Source organism: Lithobates pipiens, unplaced genomic scaffold (genome assembly GCF_037356315.1).
Source record: "Lithobates pipiens isolate NorthernLeopardFrog02 unplaced genomic scaffold, aLitPip1_a1.2 Scaffold_16, whole genome shotgun sequence".
Taxonomy (NCBI): Eukaryota; Metazoa; Chordata; class Amphibia; order Anura; family Ranidae; genus Lithobates; species Lithobates pipiens.
In genome coordinates, this window is record NW_027507748.1 from 16,219,839 (window position 1) to 16,244,727 (window position 24,889).

At 45.4% G+C, this 24,889-nt stretch overlaps 1 protein-coding gene across 1 annotated transcript in view; it reads left to right on the top strand.

The window, feature by feature from the left end:
- Positions 1-19,144, top strand: part of LOC143981629 (uncharacterized) — a 50,805-nt gene extending 31,661 nt beyond the window's left edge. The window contains exons 2-6 of the mRNA XM_077479620.1: positions 6,293-7,477; positions 13,463-13,690; positions 14,580-14,807; positions 17,009-17,272; positions 18,762-19,144. Coding sequence (XP_077335746.1) covers positions 6,293-7,477; positions 13,463-13,690; positions 14,580-14,807; positions 17,009-17,272; positions 18,762-18,787 — 1,931 coding nt within the window. The 3' untranslated portion in view covers positions 18,788-19,144. The remainder of the gene's footprint in view (positions 1-6,292; positions 7,478-13,462; positions 13,691-14,579; positions 14,808-17,008; positions 17,273-18,761) is intronic.
- Positions 19,145-24,889: the final 5,745 nt, after the last annotated feature.

The window sequence follows — 24,889 nt, forward strand, 5'->3', positions numbered from 1 at the left end:
CCTCCAGTAAAAAAAAGTTTCACTCACCCGATGCCTGTAATAATACCGCTATTGGCACGCTACTCCCTGCCGGCCCCTTCCTCTCTTCTTGTCCATCCTAGGTGATGTTGCGTACAGTGCAAGCACCTGCAATGGATGGGAGGGAGGGAGGGGCCAGCGGGGAGCAGCACGCCATTTGCGGTATTATTACAGCCGATTCAAGGGGCCTCTCATTGGGCCGGGCATGGGCCCCTAACGGCTCCGGGCCCTTGGGCGGCACACGAGTGCCTGATGGGTCAGTCCGCCACTGCCTGCAACATATCTCCTCTACCAAATCTTCTCCACCGTGTCTGCTCCTTCATGTCTCCTTCAGTTTGTCTCTTCAACCATGTTCTTCCATCGTGTCTTCTCCATTATGTCTCTGTGATGAAAAGTCCCTACACTCCGCTTGAGTGCTTTCGTCATATACCAATTCCTCCCAGTCTAAATATAGATTTCAGATATTCCACCCGCTCCCAAGCACAAAACAAGATGAGACTTGATTCACTGCTAACATGGACTGATTTATTAGAACCAAAATGATAAGTATTTATAATACAGTAGAAGAGGAGGTCCTCCCTCCTGCTTATATTATTCTACCAAATAACCGTTGCCAGGAACAGAATTAACCTGAGCTAATTATCTAAATCAACACTGGACTCCTTCATTCAATTACAGGGTTAATTAGCACAAACAACAATAGGTGAAATACTCTTTAGAATCAGTGTCAAGCCAGACTAGACTCATTTACATTATACAAGACAACAGACAGGTGGCTGGAGTTGATGATATTAGCATCTAACAGTATGTTTCAGTAACTTTTGCTAATATGGCATATACATATCCAGAGTCTGTGTGTCTTGGCTAGTGATGGACGAACGTTTCGCCCGGCGGTCGTTTCGCGGCGAATTTCCGACATTCGCGGTCCGCACGTTCGAACGCCTTTTTCCGTCGTTCGCCGCGGCGGACTTACGTGTTTAATGTATACAAGAACTTTAACCTTTGGTGACACGTTTATCATGTGATACAGGACAGCCAATTGAGACATGACAGCACATGGACACTTGGACATTCCCCCTAACCTATAAATACACCCGATCCGGTGGCCATTTTACATTCTTTCTTCTGTTACGATAGGGACAGGTTCCTGTGTGGAGTAGGGAGAGATAAACCACTAGCTATTTGGTACACAAAAGTTCTTTTCAGGACTGGTATAGGTGTTAGGTGTTGATAGGTTTGCTGTGCTGCTGATTCTTGCAGCAGCCTGAGTGTCTTTTGTTAGTTTAGAGAAAGGGAAAGGACGGTGTATGCTACAGGGACAGCCAGATTAGTCTTTCATCATCATCATCATCATCATCATCATTAGCTGTTACTATCAAGGTCCACAAAAGAGCTGTTCCAGTAACCACTAATCGTTCTCTTTTTTTGCCAATTTGTATAGGGACAGGAAGGAAGCAGTGTTGTCAGGCAGTGAGGGTAATTTTAAAGACTTGCTGTTATTATTAGTTCCACAAAGGTTCTTTTCAGGACTGGTATCAGTGGTACAGTAATAGGCTTGTACATGTATAATATTCTTTCTTCCAAATATAGAAAGGATATTATACTTGACTGCTGCCCTTCTGCTGCAGTCTGCTAAACATTCACAACTCACTTGTTCCACAAAAGTTCTTATAAGGACTGGTAACTTGGTATAGGGTGCTACGGTACATAGGCTTGAGTGCGGTACAGTCTGCTGTTCTGTAAGGACCGCTATAGGTCCACAATAGATAGGGTTGACGTGCACCACTGCTGACCGCTGCCCTATACTGCAGCAGTCCTTCAGCGGTATAGGGACTGACGTACAGTCTGCTAAACACTAATACACAACCTGCTTGGTCCACAAAAGTTCTTATAAGGACTGGTAACTTGGTATAGGGTGCTACGGTACATAGGCTTGAGTGCGGTACAGTCTGCTGTTCTGTAAGGACCGCTATCGGTCCACAATAGATAGGGTTGACGTGCACCACTGCTGACCGCTGCCCTATACTGCAGCAGTCCTTCAGCGGTATAGGGACTGACGTACAGTCTGCTAAACACTAATACACAACCTGCTTGGTCCACAAAAGTTCTTATAAGGACTGGTAACTTGGTATAGGGTGCTACGGTACATAGGCTTGAGTGCGGTACAGTCTGCTGTTCTGTAAGGACCGCTATCGGTCCACAATAGATAGGGTTGACGTGCACCACTGCTGACCGCTGCCCTATACTGCAGCAGTCCTTCAGCGGTATAGGGACTGACGTACAGTCTGCTAAACACTAATACACAACCTGCTTGGTCCACAAAAGTTCTTATAAGGACTGGTAACTTGGTATAGGGTGCTACGGTACATAGGCTTGAGTGCGGTACAGTCTGCTGTTCTGTAAGGACCGCTATCGGTCCACAATAGATAGGGTTGACGTGCACCACTGCTGACCGCTGCCCTATACTGCAGCAGTCCTTCAGCGGTATAGGGACTGACGTACAGTCTGCTAAACACTAATACACAACCTGCTTGGTCCACAAAAGTTCTTATAAGGACTGGTAACTTGGTATAGGGTGCTACGGTACATAGGCTTGAGTGCGGTACAGTCTGCTGTTCTGTAAGGACCGCTATAGGTCCACAATAGATAGGGTTGACGTGCACCACTGCTGACCGCTGCCCTATACTGCAGCAGTCCTTCAGCGGTATAGGGACTGACGTACAGTCTGCTAAACACTAATACACAACCTGCTTGGTCCACAAAAGTTCTTATAAGGACTGGTAACTTGGTATAGGGTGCTACGGTACATAGGCTTGAGTGCGGTACAGTCTGCTGTTCTGTAAGGACCGCTATCGGTCCACAATAGATAGGGTTGACGTGCACCACTGCTGACCGCTGCCCTATACTGCAGCAGTCCTTCAGCGGTATAGGGACTGACGTACAGTCTGCTAAACACTAATACACAACCTGCTTGGTCCACAAAAGTTCTTATAAGGACTGGTAACTTGGTATAGGGTGCTACGGTACATAGGCTTGAGTGCGGTACAGTCTGCTGTTCTGTAAGGACCGCTATCGGTCCACAATAGATAGGGTTGACGTGCACCACTGCTGACCGCTGCCCTATACTGCAGCAGTCCTTCAGCGGTATAGGGACTGACGTACAGTCTGCTAAACACTAATACACAACCTGCTTGGTCCACAAAAGTTCTTATAAGGACTGGTAACTTGGTATAGGGTGCTACGGTACATAGGCTTGAGTGCGGTACAGTCTGCTGTTCTGTAAGGACCGCTATAGGTCCACAATAGATAGGGTTGACGTGCACCACTGCTGACCGCTGCCCTATACTGCAGCAGTCCTTCAGCGGTATAGGGACTGACGTACAGTCTGCTAAACACTAATACACAACCTGCTTGGTCCACAAAAGTTCTTATAAGGACTGGTAACTTGGTATAGGGTGCTACGGTACATAGGCTTGAGTGCGGTACAGTCTGCTGTTCTGTAAGGACCGCTATAGGTCCACAATAGATAGGGTTGACGTGCACCACTGCTGACCGCTGCCCTATACTGCAGCAGTCCTTCAGCGGTATAGGGACTGACGTACAGTCTGCTCACTTCCTTGACCCAAAAAAGCACACCGTACTATATGCCCCTACCCTCCTCTTTGAAGAGGTTGAGCGGTGTCATATTTCTACTGGGGCTGCTTATGATATCCCTGTGCTGTGCTGACTTCCTCCTGGGGGTTCTTATTATGAAGGGATCACACTATCCCTGTGCTGTGCTGACTTCCTCCTGGGGGTTCTTATTATGAGGGGATCACACCATCCCTGTGCTGTGCTGACTTCCTCCTGGGGCTGCTTACGGTGCTGCTGTCAGTGCTGTATGTCACGGTGCTGCTGTCAGCGCTGTATGTCACGGTGCTGCTGTCAGCGCTGTATGTCACGGTGCTGCTGTCAGCGCTGTATGTCACGGTGCTGCTGTCAGCGCTGTATGTCACGGTGCTGCTGTCAGCGCTGTATGTCACGGTGCTGCTGTCAGCGCTGTATGTCACGGTGCTGCTGTCAGCGCTGTATGTCACGGTGCTGCTGTCAGTGCTCTGTATTACGGTGCTGCTGTCAGATGCCTCTATCACGGTGCATGTGTCATTCCGGTATGTCACGCTGCTGGTGATCATCTCCTGCACCCTCTTCTTTGCCTACCCTGGTCCCTGACCTTCCCTCTCCTCCATTGCCTTCATTAGCTCCATAGTCCTGAATTGTTAGAACAATTTCCCAAATAAAATAAAAATGCTTGTAGTTATCGATCCCAAATTCACCTCATACATGTATTATGTCATTGTCCAGATGGTGGGACTACGTTTTACCCCCTAATAATTACCACGTGGCCGCAAATTCGACATGAAGGTTTGCAAAGTTCGCCTCCCATTGAAGTCAATGGGGCCCGCGGCGAACGTTCGGTTTCGCGAACGTTTGGGTCCGTTCGCATTTCGCTTTCGCGAAACGTCCCGTCGGAAGTTCGTCCATCACTAGTCTTGGCTTGACTCCAAAGTAACACCACCTCAGGGGTCCCCAGGCATACAGCTCACAAAGGGAACTGTTCCCCCAAATGGCAGGGACCATAAACGCAAGGCAAGAGGCTGGCATTCAGTCCTCTCAAAAATCCTCTTTCCCGGGTGAGTCTGTCACAGTCTCCTCCATCACCTTTACTCTATCATGTCTTCTCTAGAATGATCCCTCCATCATGTCTACTCTACAGTGTCTCCTTCACCTAGTCTTCTTCACCATGCCCCCTACAATGCTTCTCCTCCATCATGTCTCCTCCACTATGTCTCCCCCATCATATCCATTGTGTCTATTCCATCATGGCTTCTGTATTATGCCCCCTCCACTGCATATCCTATACCGCCATGTCTCCTACATTGTGTCTCCTCCATCATGTCTCCTTCCACCATGTTCCAGAAATGTGTCTCTCTGCTGTCTCCTCCGCCGTGTCTCCTCCACCATGTTCCTTTATCAGTTCTCCATCACCATGTCACCTCCACTTTGTTTCCTCCAACGTGTCTCCCCCACAGTGTCCTTTTATATCAGGAACCGCTAAGCCAATCACTATCAATTACCGGACAGCACTGTCTTAGATGAGATTTGCTCAGTCTTAAAGGGACAGCCCTGGTACTGACATTACCCCCCTTCTTTGAGGGGGAGCTCCTACAACTCCATACCTGCCATTAAAAATGTAACAAGCCGGGTCATACACAAGTAGATCAGAGACGATGTCAGCTGGGTCAAACACACAAAGGTAGGTATGCTACCACAAGCACTGGTGGTGTTTTGACACAGGTGTTTTAAAGGTGAACAGTGATTAGCTGGCCAATCACCATCACTTCCCATGCCAGGGCTGTCTCATGTGAGATTTACCTAGTCTTAAAGTGGAGTTCCCACAAAAAAAATTAAAAGTCAGCAGCTACAAATACTGGGGAAGTGACGTTAGGAGCCCAGGCGCCGAAGGAGGCAGATTACGATGGACCCCCTAGCAACAGGCATTAAAGAGGTTAATAATAAAAAAAATTCTCCAAATTTTTTGTATTTCTTTTTTTCATGCACATTAATGATTTTTTTTTGTGTGGAACTCCACTTTAAACTGACAGCACAAATCCCGGTACTGAGACTGACTATGTTTTTGTTCAGTATTGTTGCCAACTTCTGCCTCTTCCTGATTTATTCTTCTCACATCCTGCTGTCTTTCTATACGGCTATTACCAAAAGCTCTACATCCGATTCCTCAGATATCAGTGCTCCCAAGTTCCTGCTCACAGTGTCTATAACTGGGTACTGGCATTTATAGGTAAAGTTGATCCAGGGAATTGCCTCTCGGTGGATTAGGAAGGACATTTTTTCCCTTCTGTAGCAAATTGGATCATGCTTTGCTGGGGTGTTTTCGGCTTGTGTATATGGGATTGTATGATTTATTTATTTTTTATTGGTTCAACCAGATGGTCTTGTGTCTTATTTCAACCTGACTAAATATCTAACTATGTAACTATGAAATGTCCTTGAACAAAAATCTTCTTTTTGTTTAGTGGAATATGTTTTTTTGAGGAGTGTAGGTAGGTCTACTTGGGTAGTTTAGTATAGCTTATTTCGTTTTCTTTGAATTTATGTTTTTTATGTTATGCTTTTTTCTTTTTTTCTTTTTTTTTTGTTGATCTTATCTGTGTAAATAATGAGAGATAATTTTCTGGAATCTATCTCTTATGGAACTGTCTTATACATTTTACAGGTGGAGCTCAGAAAACCTTCATTGTGGTATTTATGGAAAATCATCGCCCAGAAACTGCTTCAACATTTCGGCTCCATCTTGTTGCTTACAATGAAGCAGCCAAAGTCAATGTCACTATTGAAAACTCAAAATTCCATCAAACAGTATATGTTGGAAGTAATAACTCCGCCATGTTGTCCTTGGACAACCAATACATAACCACTGGTAATGGATTGGCAACTGGTAAGGTTGTGACAATTAAATCAGATGTTGACATATCTGTAATTGGGTTCAACTTTGCTAACGCAACTGCTGATGCCAGTTTCATTCTCCCTGTAGAAGACCTGGGCACAGAGTATTTCATATTCACCCCTGAATCAGGACTTAAAAAGCAGTTTGCTGTAGCCACAGGTGTGAACAGAATAGAATGGGTAAATGTTACAGTCTCAGGATCTCTCACATATAACGGAAGGTCCTACAGTACTGGAGACACTTTTTCCTTTTCTCTTGCACCCCATCAAGTCATCCAGTTTCAAAATTCCACCGATTTAACTGGCACCAGAATTGTGACCTCGGCACCAGTGGCTGTTTTCACTGGTCATGTCTGTTATAATGCTCCGGGTACAACATGTGATGTCCTGTTTCAGCAGCTATATCCTGTGAGGGACTGGGGGAAATCCTTTATTGTGGTTCCACTCGCTAATCACACCAAAGATATCATCGATATAATGGCAGCTTATGCAGATACTACTGTGAAAGCAGATCAGAAAGAGTACACTCTTCAGCCAGGTTCTCACATCAAGCTTACAGTAGACAAAAGCATTTTTCTAAAGTCATCAAAACCTGTTTGGGTTTCATATCTCTCTCAAGACAAAAATGACCCGTTTCTTACAACTGTTCTACCACTCCAAATAGCAAGTCAGCACTACAAATTTGTAACAGACTCTTTCTTTGACAATTATATCACAATTGTGTCTCAGGCATCTTCACCCGCAGAGTTTTTCCTGGACCAAAAGCCTTTGAGTCAATACAGCGTCTTCACCAAAGAGATGAATGGATTCAGAAGTTGGGAAGTCTCTTTAGGCAAAGTTCATGGAGTACATGAAATATTTCACAAAAGCTTGCCATTCAGCGTATATGTTTATGGATTTGAAGCTTCCGTTTCCTATGGATATACAACAAGTGGGCTGCAACCCAAGAATCCAGGTAATAAATTGCATATTCTTTACTAGTATAAGTGTAGTACTATCCAGGAGGGGCTGCTGGTAACTGGCTCTCCTACTCCTGCACAGCTAGGCACACCGCATTCTCCGCTTGCATCCAAACACAAGAACTCAGTCCCTTTTTGTTTTTTTATGTTTTATTAGGGGTAACGACTTCAATAAGTGAAGGGCTTTATGGGATGCCCAACTTGAATCAAGAACAACAGGGGACAACTTCCTTCATCTGTACAAAAAATATCCCGTATCTGTTTTCTCTCCTGTTTACACACACAGTCCTTAGTGGATTTAGAAGGAAAAGTCCATTACAGACTAGGAGCTCCCAGCCCCTCTTGGAAATAACATAAAACTTTGGGCAAACTGCATGCAGGAGTGTATCCTCTCCTTGTGTAAAATTGATGCCAGCTGCACTGCTTGCAGGCAATACCAACCCTCCTACACCTTGACACTTGTGCCTTTCTTTCAACCCTGTAGACTAGGGTGCCTATGTGTCCCGGATTGCCAGGGACATTCCCGCAATTAGCAGGTCTGTCCCGGGTCCTGGGCGCCTTCTGGTACAATACAGTGTCCCAGAATGAAATTGACAGAGCAAGCAAACCTCGCTATAGTGCTGGCGCTCACTCTGCCTCCAGCTCCATCAGCATCCAGCCGAGGGGAGCTGAGACCACCTCTCCGCCTGAGCACAGCCGAGCCCGCCTGAGCCGAGGGGAGCTGAGACTTCCCCCTGCCAGAGGGGAGCTGAGACTGCCCCTCGGCCTGAGCACAGCCGAGCCCACCCGAGCCGAGGGGAGCTGAGACCGCCCCTCCTCCCAAGCACAACCGAACCCACCCAAGCCAAGGGGAGCTGAGACTGCCCCCCCACCTGAGCACAGCTGAGCCCACCCGAGCTGAGGGGAGCTGAGACCGGCCCCTGCCCCAGCACAGCCGAGCCTGCCCGAGCCGAGGGGAGCTGAGACCACTCCCCGCCCCAGCACAGCCGAGCCTGCCCAAGCTGAGGCGAGCTAAGACTGCCCCCTGCCTGAGAGGAGCTTAGACCGCCATCCCGCCTGAGCACAGCTGAGCCTGCCCGAGTCGAGGGGAGCTGAGACAGCCCCTGCCTGAGAGTAAGGGGGGTCTGTACTCAGCGGGGGTCTATTCTGAGGGGGTTTGTAATTTTTGGCGCGATATAACGGCAAATCCCTGTGGCTGAGCGGACCTGTGAGCAATTGGGATTTGAATCTGTTTACAGATGCCGCGGGGTCGACCAGGCATGGTGTCTACTATCGGGGCTAGTGAGTGGAGGCTGGATTGTGCAAAAACCTGGCGCTGCTGGAGTTGTTTTCAGTGGTTCTGGCTGTTGAGATCTGGGGCAGGGAATTTCGGGATTCGAAGGTTAGGCTGAATTGCAATAATCTGGGTGTGGTTCAAGTCATTAACCGCATCTCGGCGTCATCACTGCCGGTCGTGAGGCTGCTGTGGCACTTGGTGCTGCGCTGCCTGGAATTGAATATATTCTTGTATGTTGTGCATCTCCCGGGGGTGGACAGTACGTTGGCTGACGCCTTGTCTTGTTTTCAGTGGGACAAGTTTTGGGAGTTGGCGACAGCGGCGGATCGGTAAGGGGTTCTATGTCCCCGCTGGCTGTGGTCGATTGTCGAGGAGTCCTCGCTGGATGGATTAAGGGGTCAGTGAGTGACTTGGGGGACTTGGTCAGACAGGTCGGCGGAGATCCTTTGGCAGAGGAGGTGAGGCTGTTAGTTCTTTATTTTGTGTCCAGGAATCTGGAGCGGGGGTGTCTGTTTCGGTGATGGACCACAAGCTTGTGGGGCTAGCTTTCTGGCTCAAGTTGCAAGGGTTGCAGAGGGATGCCAGGAGGCCGGTGACATTCGGCAACCTGAAGGCTTTGGCGGGTCAGTTAGGGTCTGTGTGTGCATCTGGGTACGAAGCGTATTTGTTCCGGGCGGGGTTTTTCGCTGGCCTTTTTTGGCGCCTTCAGGATTAGTGAGCTGGTAAGTCCGTCCAGGAGGATTCCTGGGGGACTGCAGGTAAACGATGTAGTGTTGACGGAGGCGGGGGTGGAGGTCTGGCTTCGGAGATCGAAAACGGATCAGTTGGGTTAAAGGGGTGCAGATGAGCTTATATCGCTTGCCAGGATCTCCTCTGTGCCCGGTGCAGGCGGTTAGGGAATTTTTGGGAGTTCGTCCGGCGGTGGATGGGATTTTGCTGATCCATGCGGACAGTTCATTGCTGTCCAAATTTAAATTTGTGTTGGTTTTCAAAAAGTGTTTGAAGGCAGCCGGATTGGAAAGCTTGCAGTATGCTTCGCACTCCTTCCGTATCGGAGTGGCTACGGAGGCTGCCCGTTGCGGGTTGGACGAATCAGCGGTTAGAAGGATCGGGCGGTTGGACTCTCTTCAGTTTCAGTCTTACATTCGGCCTGATCTAGTGGTTCAGTTGGGGGCGGCCCACTGATTGGGGCTCCTGGTGGGGTGGAATGGTGGTGTGTGAGGGTGCATGTTGTTGTGCATTGGTGAATTTAATTGTTATCTGTGGTCTTTTCTCCATGTCTTTCAGGTGGAATCCAGATGGGTCTCATCTGGATACTGGGTCACTCTTATATGTTCAGGGGGGCCAGGAGGGCGGACATGAGATCTAATGGCAGACAGTTGGGGATTGCTAGGGAGGAGGCCTGTGTACGGTGGATTGGGAGGCCGGGCATGCATTGGGCTAGGGTTTTGCCGGAAGTGTTGCACGTGGTGCGCCTGGATAGGCCGCCTGATGTGCTGGTATTGCATGTAGGGGGCAATGACCTGGGAGGACGGCCGGCCAGGGAACTCATTCGGGATGTTAAGCTGGATTTCCTTTGTTTGAGTACCCTTTTCCACAGAATACTGGTCGTCTGGTCTGATATAGTGGCCAGGACGAGTTGGCGACTGGCTAGGTCAGTTGATTGCTTGAATAAGACCCGTATTAAAGTTAACAAACCGGTGGGGCAGTTCGTGATAAGGAACGGGGGTTTGGTGATCCGCCATCGGGAGTTGGAACGTGCTGTGGGTTTGTACCTCCTGCAGGAGGGGGTGCACTTGTCGGATGTAGGGATAGATCTGTGGGCCCTGGGTTTGCAGGAGGGGATACAGCAGGCTCTGAGAGTGTGTCGGGGCTCCCAAGGGTGAGGTGGCCCCCCTTGTGGGCTGGTGGCGGTGGTCTTGTATGGTGGTAACTGGAGGCAGTAAGATAGTTTAGGAAGAGGAGGAGTCCAAGGCAGCAGTAGGGGGCGAGAGAAGGAGAGGAATTTCCTGCCCACCCTACCTGAGTGTTGTTGGTGTTTGTCTGGTACTTATTTTCTTGCCATTTAGGTGTGATGGAAGATTCGTCATGGTAGCTTTCAGTGAGGCGTTGGTGGTGGTCTTGTATGGTGGTAACTGACCCAGGAGATGGAAGTGTGGGGGACTCCTTAGTGACATGGGCTCCCTTGGTTACAGCTAACACGGGTTAGCTGAGGATGGGAAGGTGGACACTGCGGGTAATGAGTTATCTCTGGGCTGAAGTTATTATGGCCGGAGGCCTAGTACGTTAGCTTGCCCGCAGTGTAAAAGTGGAACATTATTTGGGGAAGTGCCGTACAAGACCACCGAGTAAAACTGATATTTCTGAGTTTGTTATTTATGGTTAAAGTTTTATACATGTTTTTATATTTTATAACTAAAAGGCTGCTGTGGCCAGTTATACCCCAAAAAGAAAGTGTGGTCTCAATCTTATAGGTAAGAGGATGGGGGAACAGGTATGGGGTATAATGATGGGACAGCAGGTTGGGAGAAAAGGAGGTGTACCTCTTATCTGCACGGGTCATGAGGGTGGGGGGTCTATACTGAGGGAGGGGAGTCTATACTTAATGAAGGGGGGTCTGTACTGAGGGAGGGGGGTCTATACTGAGGTAGGGGAGTCTATACTTAATGAAGGGGGTCTGTACTGAAGGGGGACTTTACTTGGCAGGGGGTGACACCATGTTTTCCCGCACCGGTGGGGTGACGCCAACTCTAGCAAAGCGACTGCCACCCCCTCCTCTATCTTCTCTGGGCCCACTCCAACATGCTCTAAAACAGGTCCCCGGGCCACACTGCCACAGTGGCAAGTGACACACTGCATCTGGTAGCAGGCGACAGTGGCATGCTGCTTCTGGTGGCAAGTGACAAGCTCAGGGTTCCCAATGATTTTGCATTATGGTAAGTTGAACTATTTCATTATATATTACAATGTAGTAATATAAATAATATGATTTGATCACCCTGACACCATAACAAGCATGGTGTTGGGATGATGTAAGTGTTAAAACTAGCCATTCACCTGAGAAATCACTCGCCCCTGAAATCCCTGTCAACTCTGAGACTACATTCAACCCCCCCGGTCCTTGGCAAAATTGCCCCCGAATGGCAGTTTGGAAATGTGGTCACCCTACTGTAGACCCTGCGTCAACGTCCACGGGTTCTCAGATGGGAACTGTACAAGAGACCTTCCTCATCATCTCATGGTCTGCATACAGGTAGGTGACAGTACCATTTAGCTAAATGGAGCCTGAAAGGAGGGCCTTACCTATGGATGGTCTCTGTCAGCAAATAACAGCAGGTCTTAGCCTGATGGCTGGTAACATGTTCCTGACATCTGACACGAAAGGACATAGTGGAGGAGACACAGTTGATGAGCAATGTAGGAGGAGACATGGTGGTGGAGACACATTGCAGGAACATGATGGAAGAGGCACAGTGAAGGAGACATGATGGAGTCAATTCCATTAACTTGTTTTATCCCCCCAAATATATCCCTTTAGAAAGGCTCGGAGTGAAAAGAAAGAATGCACTGGATGTAGGAATGCACTGGATGTAGGGCTGGCATGACAGGGGTTAAAAGGGGATTTTTAGGACCTAGTTAAGGGCACAGGATAGATCAGTAGTTGTAGGGGGCAGGCTTTGAGCGGGGAGGAGAATAAGTTTTATATTTTTACAGAAAGGGGAGGGCTTCGGTTAGCAGAAGAAAGTGAAGGAGCAACTTCCCGCCCTGTATAAGGTGGTTTGGACTGATTACGGACTCTGGGGGTCTTTCTAAGTAAGATGGGTTGATGGCGGGGTGCAAGGTCCTTTTTAGGTTATCTGGGCACCAAAAGGTACGGTGTAGGGACCCGTCTGAGGCACGGCTCCCAGGTGGTGGATGTGTACATGCTAGTTGTCTCTGAGTTGGTATTTGCAGCTGGAAGCCGGTGAAGTGACTAGCAGGTACTGTCCTGTTTTTTATGCCTATTAGGACCTTGCATCCTTTGCTCTTTAAATAGTCTAATCTGGTTTGTTATGTAATTAATGTTAATTATTGGTTATTTATATTTGTTAATAAAAGGCTGCTATGGTCAATTTACTCCAATTGGTGTAGTGTGGTCATTAAGGGAAAAGTTTTTTTTTTAGTATAGCAGTAACAAGACATATTTAATAACATAGTCATGGATTTGAGATTTGAGTAATTCTTGGCAAAATGGCCCAATGCATTGATTGTTATTTATAAATATACACAGTACATACAGTATATACTCATACCTCCCAACTTTTTGAGATGGGAATGAGGGGCACCTATTAGCAAAAGTATGTAGCCATAGGACACACCCACTGCCACACCCCCTTAAAGGAGAATTCTACAAAAAAAATGATTAGTTAAACCCACAAGTGCTTTTTTTCTTACCACTACTATTCCTTTATATTGGCGTTTGGAATTTACAAATGCAGAAATGTAGAATTTGGATGAAAGGTTTAGCTCTGGGAAACACTTTTTTAAATAATACATTTTATATACAATTATATAGATCAGACCAAAATGAGGGACAAATGAGAAGGACAGAGGGACACTCCCTCCAAATCACGGACAGTTGGGATCTATGTATACTTCATTCATTTCTGCTTTTCTTTTTTTCTGCTTTTCTAATCTTCCCATAATGTGATTTCTCCTCCTCCAGCCCCCCTCTCTGACATCACTGTGACCTCCTCCTGTCTCCCGGATGGCAGCGCAGAGGCCGAATGTTCAGTGAATGGTTCAGATCCGCGTTATTCCTGGAGTTTGGATGGAAGATCCATCTTCTCAGACAGCCTGGTAACTCTTCCTCCTCCGGTCTCTGGAATCCTTCACTGTGATGTCACCAATCACATCAATAATCTAAGTAGATCCATCAACATCTCCTGTGCAGGTGAGTGAGATAAATGTCTCCAGGCTGAATTTACTACTAAAGATTTTACTGAGAGATAAACTATTCCAGACACAAACATTACAATCCAGGAAATACATAACATGACAGAATGATCAGCTTCCATCAGAGCCTTTTACCTTCCCATATAGATCACACCCAGTACGCGATGGCAGGGCAGCATATAAAAATGGACGTACCTCTAATCCAATATGCCTGCCCGTGCCATTCTGCAGACGTACATCGACGTGCGCCGGTCAGGAACTGGTTAATAAAAAGGCTACTATGGTCAATTTATTCCAATTAGTGTAGTGTGGTCATTAAGGGAAAAGGTGTTTTTTTTTTTTTTTTTTTTTTTTTTTTTTAGTATAGCAGTAACAAGACCTATTTAATACCATAGTCATGGATTTGAGTCATAGTTCCTGGCAAAATGGCCCAATATATTGATTGTTATTTATAAATATACACAGTACATATATACTCATACCTCCCAACTTTTTGAGATGGGAATGAGGGACACCTATTAGCAAAAGTATGTAGGCATAGGACACACCCCCTGCCACACCCCCTTAAAGGAGAATTACACAAAAAAATGATTAGTTAAACCCACAAGTGCTTTTTTTACCACTACTATTCCTTTATATTGGCTTTTGAAATTTACAAATGCAGCAATTCAGAATTTGGATGAAAGGTTTAGCTCTGGGAAACACTTTTTTAAATAATACATTTTATATACCATTATACAGATTAGACCAAAATGAGGGACAAATGAGGGGGACAGAGGGACACTCCCTCCAAATCAGGGACAGTTGGGATGTATACTTCATTCATTTCTGCTTTTCTGTTTTTCTGCTTTTCTAATCTTCCCATAATGTGATTTCTCCTCCTCCAGTCCCCCTCTCTGACATCACTGTGACCTCCTCCTGTCTCCCGGATGGCAGCGCAGAGGCCAAATGTTCAGTGAATGGTTCAGATCCGCGTTATTCCTGGAGTTTGAATGGAAGATCCGTCTCCTCACACCGCCGGGTAACTCTTCCTCCTCCGGTCTCCGGAACCCTCCGCTGTGATGTCACCAATCACATCAATAATCTAAGTAGATCCATCAACATCTCCTGTGCAGGTGAGTGAGAGAAATGTCTCCAGGCTGAATTTACTACTAAAGTTTTTACTAAGAGATAAAATATTCCAGACACAAACATTACAATCCAGGAAATACATAACATGACAGAATGATCAGCTTCCATCAGAGCCTTTTACCTTGCCATATAGATCACACCCAGTGGTGTATCATGGATGGGGCCACAGGGTTGGTTTCCCTGAGTGAAAAATTCTTAGAGGGCACAGAGAAGCTGTCCAAGCTGATAGCAAATAATGGGCAGTGAGGTATCCCCCGCCCCACAGCATGCCCATTGCATACATGCAGTTGCGGGGCAGGCAATTCCTCCAACATCTATGATTTGTTGTCAGCTTTGATAGCTTTCAGGCAGGATAGCTTGAGTGGTTTTGGACTTGTGTCACCCCTACCTAGGAGGGAACCCTGGACACTGGCAACCAACCCTTCACCACTGAGCACACCACAGAACAAGTCCTAATATAAAATACAGTTTTGATGCAGAGGGACAGAGATAAAAAACTTAAACAGAGACCCAACATTCAGTAGAAGAGGTCATACACGTACATAATGTGAGGAGGACACAGAATGAGCTGCTTCATAATCTCACAATTTATAATTGCGAGACCTTCTATTTTTCCCCCAATAAATCTACCAGGACATTTGTAGATGAAGCCCAATTCCAGCTAAGACTTTTTATAAAATATTATAACAGAGATAAGTAGAGTTAGAACTTCTGGCAGTTTTTTTTATTGCTGTCTTGTTCCATATTGGGAGGATTTCTATTCACTTCCTGTGTGGTCACCATGATAGGAAATGAGGGGAAATCTCCCCAATGGGTAATAAGGAAGACACCAGCAAAGGAGAATTTTATTATGAAGATATATTTTTACAGTATTGTCAAAAACAATATTGGTCAAGGTAAAGACAAACAAACTACAAGTATACTATATTGTCCTATCAAGTTCCATGGTGGGGACAGGGAGCCAGTGGCCGGAACTATAAGGGTCGCTGCAGTCGCACTTGTGACTGGGCCCTGTCGTTCTGCTGCTGTGGAGGGGGTCCAAGACCCGACATCTCTCCCTGCACCCCTGGCTGTCCGTTTAACATGTGGGGAGAGCGAAGAGCAGGAGGAATAGCTGATGTAGGTAAGTAATTTGTTCTGAAGGTTTAACAGTTTCTGGTATGCCCTTAAATGTGATATTATTCCTTGTGGAGCTCTCCTCTAAATCAGCCACTATCACTTGGAGGAATCGGATTTCTTCAGTGTGATGGTCATAGGCATCCGCCATTTTGTTATAAACTGAGGTATGTTCTGTCACCACTTTTTCCAGGTCGGTCGTGCATTACTCTACCCGATCATTTCTTTTTTGTAAGGTAGATATAGAGGAGCGCAGTTCATTACTAAAGTCTCTTTGCAAAGAAAGCAGAATGAGCTTTGGTGTGTGGTCAGATGCTTGCTAGTCACTGGCAGGGAGGGCTGCTAGGCAGTCTGAGCTATTTTCCTCAGGGTTCGTGCGTGTCTGGACATCCCAATACTGCTTCTTAATCAGAGGTTCCTTAGCAGGGGAAAGTGCTGGGGACAGTGCAGCCCGCTCACCTCTATCTAAAGGTGATTGCTGGGGAGAGGTAGGCTCTGATGTAAGATTTTCTATGGGCTCCGAGTTGTCTGCAGGTCCCTGCATGATGCCTGTGTCCTATGAGGGATCACAAGGTGCTACACTGGCACCATCTTTGGATGATTGCATGGCCGGCTGTGGGAAATAGTCAGTGAGGTGGTGCAGCTTGTGGAGGCTGAGGTATTTCTTCTTGGACATACCGTTCAGTTGCTGAGGATGAGGGCTCCCCTCCGGTGCATCAGGGAGAGGGAGCTGCTGCTGGTAAGTCCTGGGAGCAGCTGTTTGTCCCGGGGCTGAGCAGAGCTGGGTGGTTAAGCAGACATCTTGCTCCATGGCTGGCCACGCCCCCCAGGAAGGAATAGATTTTTATTGGCTGCTGGTCTCCTCCTTTAGAGATCAAACAAAGCCTAGGAATCCCAATTACACAATTGGCCCCTTTAGGATCTTGAAATCAAAGTTTCTGCAGCAAAGATATTTCAGGAATTCTGTGACTTTTTATGACTGTAATGGATTGGGGTGGACGGGGTATTGAGGAAATCATATTTCATTATAGTACAATGTTACAGATCTCCCCATCTCTGTGTCTCTCAGTTCCGGTATCAGATCCAGTCCTGGATGTGAGGTGTCTCCAGAATGACAGCGCTGAGATCTCCTGCTGGGTGGAGAACGGGACTGACCCCTCCATCTACCTGACTGTAAGTGGAGGATTGGAGGTATATAATGTCACCAGCTCAGAGCAGACAGTCCGTGTCACTGTGCCTCCTGTGTCACCACCCGATTCCTGGAATATCAGATGTTCAGCAAAGAACAACATAAGTGAGAAGTCCACCAATCAGACACAAGACGCTTGTCCAGGTGAGTGACGTGTGTCCTTTCCCTTCCCTTCAGAAAGGCCTGGAGTGAAAAAAAAGAATGCACTAGACGTAGGGCCTGCATGATAGGGGTTAAAAGGGGCTTGTTAGGACCTAGTTAAGGGCACAGGATAGGTCAGTAGTTGTAGGGGGCAGGCTTTGAGCTGGGAGGAGAATAAGCTATATTTTTACAGGAAGGGGAGGGCTTTGGTTAGCAAAAGAAAGTGAAGGAGCAACTTTCCAACTTCCCCCATCCTTAATCATGTGGTTTATATTTTTACATTCTTAGCTGTGCTTCATATAAAGTCCCAACTTTTCTTTTAGATATTGTATATACATTAGGGATGGAGGCAGATGAACGTATCCATTCATTGCCTCATACAAAGTCCCAAATCCCATTTTCCCCCCTTTTTTGATGACATGATTCAGGGATGGAAGCACATTAGCTAAGGTAGCATACGGTCTATTAATTGTATTAACTATATTGAGGTTTCACTATTGCAGGGAGACTTTTGCTGGAGATTTTAGATTTTTTGCTATTAGTTTTGTGTTTTGTTTGTGGACTCCTGGGTTCTGCATCCTTGGGAGCTGAGATGTTTGATATGGCCCCTCCCTCTGCCTCCCCCCTTTGGTTGGGGTGGTGGGCGGTGCCACCTACACATCGATGCCACGCCCATGCACCGAGTGCGTGGAGTCACATGATGCCATGCGTCCACGTGCGGCATTGTCATGGTGCCGCGTGCTGTTGTGCTTGTTTGTCTATCAGGTTTTGACACGAGGGAGGACTTTGAGCCCCAACTGTTGAGTGACACTGTGCGCCCGGGTGGTGGCTCCGCCTTCCTTCCCTCGGTTTCATAACGCAGCGTGGCATTGGTGGCATACTGCGGTTATCCTTGGCCATTGGGACTGCATGCTGGTGGAGCACACAGCTCACTTTGATTTTGAGATACACACACACACCGGCTCCCATGATCTCCTTTCAAGAGCTAAGGTAAATATACATTCTTATTTTTTCATTCATTTTTTATTTCTCCTCACATTCGTTTTGGATGTCACACTATAGCCCTCACTTGGCTTGGGCAGGTTCTGCCCAAGAACGGCAATTTTTAAGCACTTAACACAATCACACTTTTACATTTCATTTTTATAGTTTTTTTACTGTTTATTATTTCTTACAGTACATCTTATGGGACTGGTACACATACAGCATCATTTATTCTCTTATTACCAACTGTGAATCACAACGTCACTATCGCTCCACATGCTGCATCCCCGGGCCTTGATGTGGCTGTGTTTATGTTGCCTCAGCTCCTATGGGAGGTATGACTTCCCCATGGCGTCCGCAACCTCTAATACTATTATCTTATAACTAGCCTGTATTCTCTGGTAAGAGTGTTATACGTTATGTATACACTTGTACTTTTGCTTTTGTTTTCCTCTGTGTCCAGTGATTGTTCACCCTGTTAACCCTTTATATTATTTTATTATTATAGATGATTATGTATGCGACTGCTCCTGATGAATGGGACTCCCCCACGAAACGCGTAGAGCCCTAGCCTTATGCTACATCTATTAATCACGTGATCTTGAGATGCCGCAATAAGTGATATCAACTTATTTTTTGCTAATGTTTATCAATTGATTATTATTGCTATGGTCGTGTTTATGAATCAGCATAATCGCATTACCGTGCTACCAGGTTTTTACTATTTATAGACTGATTTTGAATTATGTTATTAACCTAATCATGCTGTTCATGAACTAGTATAAACTAGTATAATTGTGCTATCATGTATCAATATTCTTTTACTTATAGATTGGTTATCAATTGTGTTATTATCATGTATAACAAATTATTAAAGATTTATGAATTTTATTATTTTGTTTATTATTGATTTTTTTTTATTTAATGTATATGCTTTTTGGCATCCTTAATCATGTGGTTTCTATTTTTACATTCTTAGCTGTGCTTCATATAAAATCCCAACTTTTCTTTTAGATATTGTATTAGCAAAAGTATGTGGCCATAGGACACACCCCCTTAAAGGAGAAATATACAAAAAAAATGATTTGTTAAACCCACAAGTGCTTTTTTTTTACCACTATTATTCCTTTATATTGGCTTTTGGAATTTACAAATGCAGCAATTCAGAATTTGGATGAAAAGTTTAGCTCTGGGAAACACTTTTTTAAATAATACATTTTTTATACCATTATACAGATTAGACCAAAATGAGGGGGACAGAGGGACAGATGGACACTCCCTCCAAATCAGGGACAATTGGGAGCTATGTATACTGCATTCATTTCTGCTTTTCTTTTTTTTCTACTTTTCTAATCTTCCCATAATGTGATTTCCTGGACCTACCCATGGCAGCCTACTATGGGTCAGCTCCACCCCCTCTGACCCCACCAGGACCACCTTTTTCCTAGCCCATAAAGGGCGGCTGTCTGCCCACACCAGTGTTCTTTTTTCCTCCTCACTCCGGACCAATTGTCAGCCTAAGGACCAGAGGTCTTTTTACAATTTTGCACTGCACTGCTTTAACTGGTAATTGTGCGGTCATGCAATGTTGTACCCAAACAAAATTTGCATCTTTTTCTTCCCACAAATAGAGCTTTCTTTTGATGGTATTTTATTGCCTCTGCGATTTTTTACGATATAAAAGGAAAAAGACTGCAAATTTTGAAAAAAAAAAGATATTTTCTACTTTTTGTTATAAGAGAAATCGAATAAACTCAATTTTAGTCATACATTTAGGCCAAAATGTATTCAGCCACATGTCTTTAGTAGAAAAAAAAATGTCAATAAGCGTATATTTATTGGTTTGCGCAAAAGTTACAGCGTCTACAAACTAGAGTACATTTTCTGGATTTTACACAGATTTTCATTTATGACTGCCTATCTCATTTCTTGAGGTGCTAAAATGGCAGGGCAGTACAAACCCCCCCCCAAATGACCCCATTTTGGAAAGTAGACACCCCAAGGAAATTGCTGAGAGGCATGTTGAGCCCATTTTTTTGTCCCAAGTGATTGAATAATGACAAAAAAAAAAAGTTTACAAAAAGTTGTCACTAAATGATATATTGCTCACAAATGCCATAGTTATAAGTGGAATTGCACCCCAAAATATATTCTGCTGCTTCTCCTGAGTACGGGAATACCACATGTGGGGGACTTTTTGGGAGTCTAGCTGCATACGGCACCCCGAAAACCAATCACTGCCTTCAGGATTTCTAAGGGTGCAAATTTTTGATTTCACTCCTCACTACCTATCACAGTTTCGAAGGCCATAAAATACCAAAATAGCACAAAACCCCCCAAAATGACCCCATTTTGGAAAGTAGACACCCCAAGCTATTTACTGAGAGGCATGTTGAGTCCATGGAATATTTTATATTTTGCCACAAGCTGCGGGAATATTACAAACTTTTTTTTTTGCACAAAATTGTCACTAAATGATATATTGCTCACACATGCTATGGGCATATGTGAAATTACACCCCCAAAACGGCAAAACGCAGGTGCTAGCAGGTATCTGGGCTGATCCCGCTAACAATGCATTTTTTTGGAACCCTAAACTGCTGGGCACGCTAGTATAGATCTGATCAGATCAGATATTGATCTGTTCAGATTCTATACCACTACGGGAGGTGTATGCTTTGCGCATGGTTATTAGCGGTACTGGCACTAACCTAGCGCTGCCTGGGGCGATGCAGACCCTATCCGACCCTAAAACTTAATTGATATCACCCGCCGGGTGATCAGGGGGTTAAACCTTTATTGGATAATAAATGGTGGGTGCCCTGATGCTATAAGGCAAACTAACTAACCAGAGTCAGCCGTAACACTTATACGGTGATCACTGGTGAAAGGGTTAACTAGGGGAAATCAGGGGGTTAAAATCTTTATTAGGTAGTATATGGGGGTCCCTGACGCTATATAAAAACCTGACGGGGAACCTAAATAACTAACTGGCTAACCAGCGTCACCAGTGACACTTATACGGTGATCGCTGGTGAAAGGGTTAACTCTAGGGGCAATCAGGGGGTTAAAACCTTTATTAGGTAGTATATGGGGGTACCTAGCGCTATAAAAACCTGGCGGTGAACCTAAAAAATAACTAGCTACCTAGCGGCACCAGTGACACTAATGCAGCGATCAGAAAAACGATCGCTTAGTGACACTGGCAAAAGGGGTTTAAGGGTTACCTGGGGGCAGTCAGGGGGTTAAAACCTTTATTGGGTATTTATATGGGGGTCCCTGATGCTATATAAAAACCTCACGGGGAACCTAAATAACGAAATAACTAACTGGATAACCAGCGTCACCAGTGACACTTATACGGGGATCGCTGCTGAAAGGGTTAACTCTAGGGGCAATCAGGGGGTTAAAACCTTTATTAGGTTGTATATGGGAGTACCCAACGCTATAAAAACCTGGCGGTGAACCTAAAAAAATAACTAGCTACCTAGCGGCACCAGTGACACTAATGCAGCAATCAGAAAAACGATCGCTTAGTGACACTGGCAAAAGGGGGTGAAAGGGTTACCTGGGAGGGCAATCAGAGGGTTAAACCTTTATTGGGGGGTTAGGGGGCTACCCTGGACCTAACACTAACTGCCCTGACGCTTTTTACAGTTACAACTGACACTAAATGCAGTGATCAGTAAATAAATGATCACTGCAATCAGTGACACTGTGACTGGGAAGGGGGGGCGTGATCGGGGGGGTGACTGGGGGTGATTTGTGTGCCTATGTGTACCTATGTGTCAGTGTAGTGTTGGTGCACTTACTAGGATGTCTTCTCTCCTCGCTGTCCGGTCAAAAAGACCGCCCCGAGGAGAATGACATCACTTCCTCCCTGCCTGTGTTTACACTACACAGGCGGGGAAGCTTCTCATTCGCCAGGAGCGATCGTGAGGGGATGGCCAGAAACCAATGACCATCCCCTCATCCCGGATCGCTTCTGAAGCGAAACCACCGCAGCCAGCGAAAGGGGGTCCGATCGGACCCCCCACCCGCTGGGAGGCAGGCACATACGGGTACGTGCTTGTGCCTGTCTGTGCCATTGTGCCGACGTATAATTACATGCGGCGGTCCTAAAGTGGTTAAGTGGCAGCTGTGCACATCATTATAATGCCCTGTACACACGATCGGAAATTCCAACGGAAAAGGTCCGATCGGATTACGTTGTCGGAAAATCCGATCATGTGTGGACTCTATCGGACTTTTTTCGTTTTTTCCGACGGAAAAAATTTCAGAGCAGGATCTAAAATTTTTCAACAAAAAAATATGATCTGACTTTTTCCGATCGTTTGTAGAGAATTCCGATGGACAAAGTGCCACGCATGCTCAGATCAAATTACGAGACCAAAGCTATTGGCTACTAGCCTCTACATAGTCCCGTGGTACGCAACGAACGTCACCACGTTCTGAATGATCAGATTTTCCAACAACTTTCTCCGATCATGTGTATGCAACACCAGTTTCAGACAAAATCAGTCGGAAAAAAAACAACGGATTTGGTGGTCGGAATGTCCGACCGTGTGTACAAGGCATTCGTTTGTTCCTAGAGCGCAGAGTTTAAGTGTGGGGCAGTTTATCTTGAAAACCATAAGTATATGATATGTTTGTTATTTAAAAAAAAAAAAGCTTTACAATCACTTTAACCACTTGCCTACCGGGCACGAACACCCCCTTCCTGCCCAAGCCATTTTTCAGCTTTCCGTGCTGTCGCATTTTGAATGACAATTGTGCTGCCATGCTATGCTGTACCCAAATAAAATTTTTATAATTTTTCCCCCATAAATAGAGCTTTCTTTTGGTGGTATTTGATCACCTCCACAGTTTTTATTTCTTGCGCTATAAACAAAAGAAGAGGGACAAGTTTGAAAAAACACAATATTTTTTACTTTTTGCTATAATAAATATCCAATAAATTTTTTTCTTAAAACAATTTTTTCCCTCAGTTTAGGCCAATATGTATTCTTCTACATATTTTTGTTTAAAAAAAAAAAATGCAAGAAGCGTATATATTGATTGGTTTGTGCAAAAGTTATAGCATCTACAAAATAAGGGATACATTTATAGCATTTTTATTATTTTTTTTTTTACTAGTAATGGCGGCGATCTGCGATTTTTATGATGCCTGCGATATTGCGGTGGACATATCGGACACTTATGACACATTTTTGGGACCATTCACTTTAAAAATGCATTGATTACTGTATAAATGTGACTGGCAGGGAAGGGGTTAACACTAGGGGGTGATCAAGGGGTTAATATGTTCCCTATGGGAGTGATTCAAACTGTGGGGGTGACTGACTGGGGGAGGTGACAGATCGGTGTCCCTATGTCTCCACTGACAGCATGTGGATCTGTGTGTTTACACACAGAGATCCACGTCCTGCTCAGTTACTGGGCAATTGCCAGGCACGCGCATTGGGTCTCCAGAGAAGTGGCGGGCACACGCCCCCCAGTGGCCGCAAAGGAAATGCCGTCATATGATAGCGGCCCAGAACAACAGATGCTTCTTGCCGCCGTCATATGACAGTGGGCAGAGGTTAAGCATTACTATGAGAGTATAACTCCAAGATGGTGAAAAAGTGCAGTGTGGATATAGCTCTATTTGAAATACAGCAAAATGGATCTAGAAAGTAACAAATGTTGACAACCAGTTGACCCATTAGCCAATCGGTATCGCACAAAATGGTACGTGAAAAAGACTTATAAGAGGGCAAATTACTTACTTCCATGCAAGATATGCAAACACAGCCCTCTTTAGGAGAGGATGTTATATGTATAGTGTGATGTTGTTGTTCATCTCTAAAAATGGGCCAACACTCAGCAACCCACAAGAACAATGTGAAATACCCATCAAAACAATAACAATAATCAATAAATTAAAAACCATCTTGCCAATTAGAAAAGATATCCAAGCCATGGGTGCATATACGAATGACAATAGCATAATTACCTGCAAGTGCCCCCAGAGAGCCCACCCAAAAAAATGGCCTGGTCATGAAGGGGGGGGGGGGGGGTAAATCTTCCAGATTTCAAACATATTCTACATACTGACATCGAACATTGGAGAAGAGGAAAGGCTAGAATAAGAAGTGGCCAGTAGAGGGAGGTATAGAGCTAAACTTTCACAAGCGAAGAAGATTATATAGAAAAAAGGATACAATTAGGGAAATAAAGTGTCATTTTGTAGCCAAACAGTGAAAGATGATGTATATAGGTCAGGGGTTGGCAACCTTTTGAGCACAGTGCGCCGAAAAATGTTTTCAAAGAAATTGAGAGTGCCGATTTTATAACAAAAAATGTCAACTTCACACTCTCAATCGTGAAAAGGATTTTTTATAAAGTAAATTCTGTATACTACTTGAGTAGTGAGAAATTAACATCCTGCACTCTCTCACACCTCAGATCATTGCAAATCAGCCCCACCACTGTAACCCCCTGCACATCTGCCCCACCACTGTAACCCCCTGCACATCTGCCCCACCTCTGCACCACCCTGCACATCTGTCCCACCACTGTAACCCCTTTCTCATTTGCCCCACCACTGTACTACACTGCACATCTGCCCCACCACTGTAACCTCTTTCTCATCTG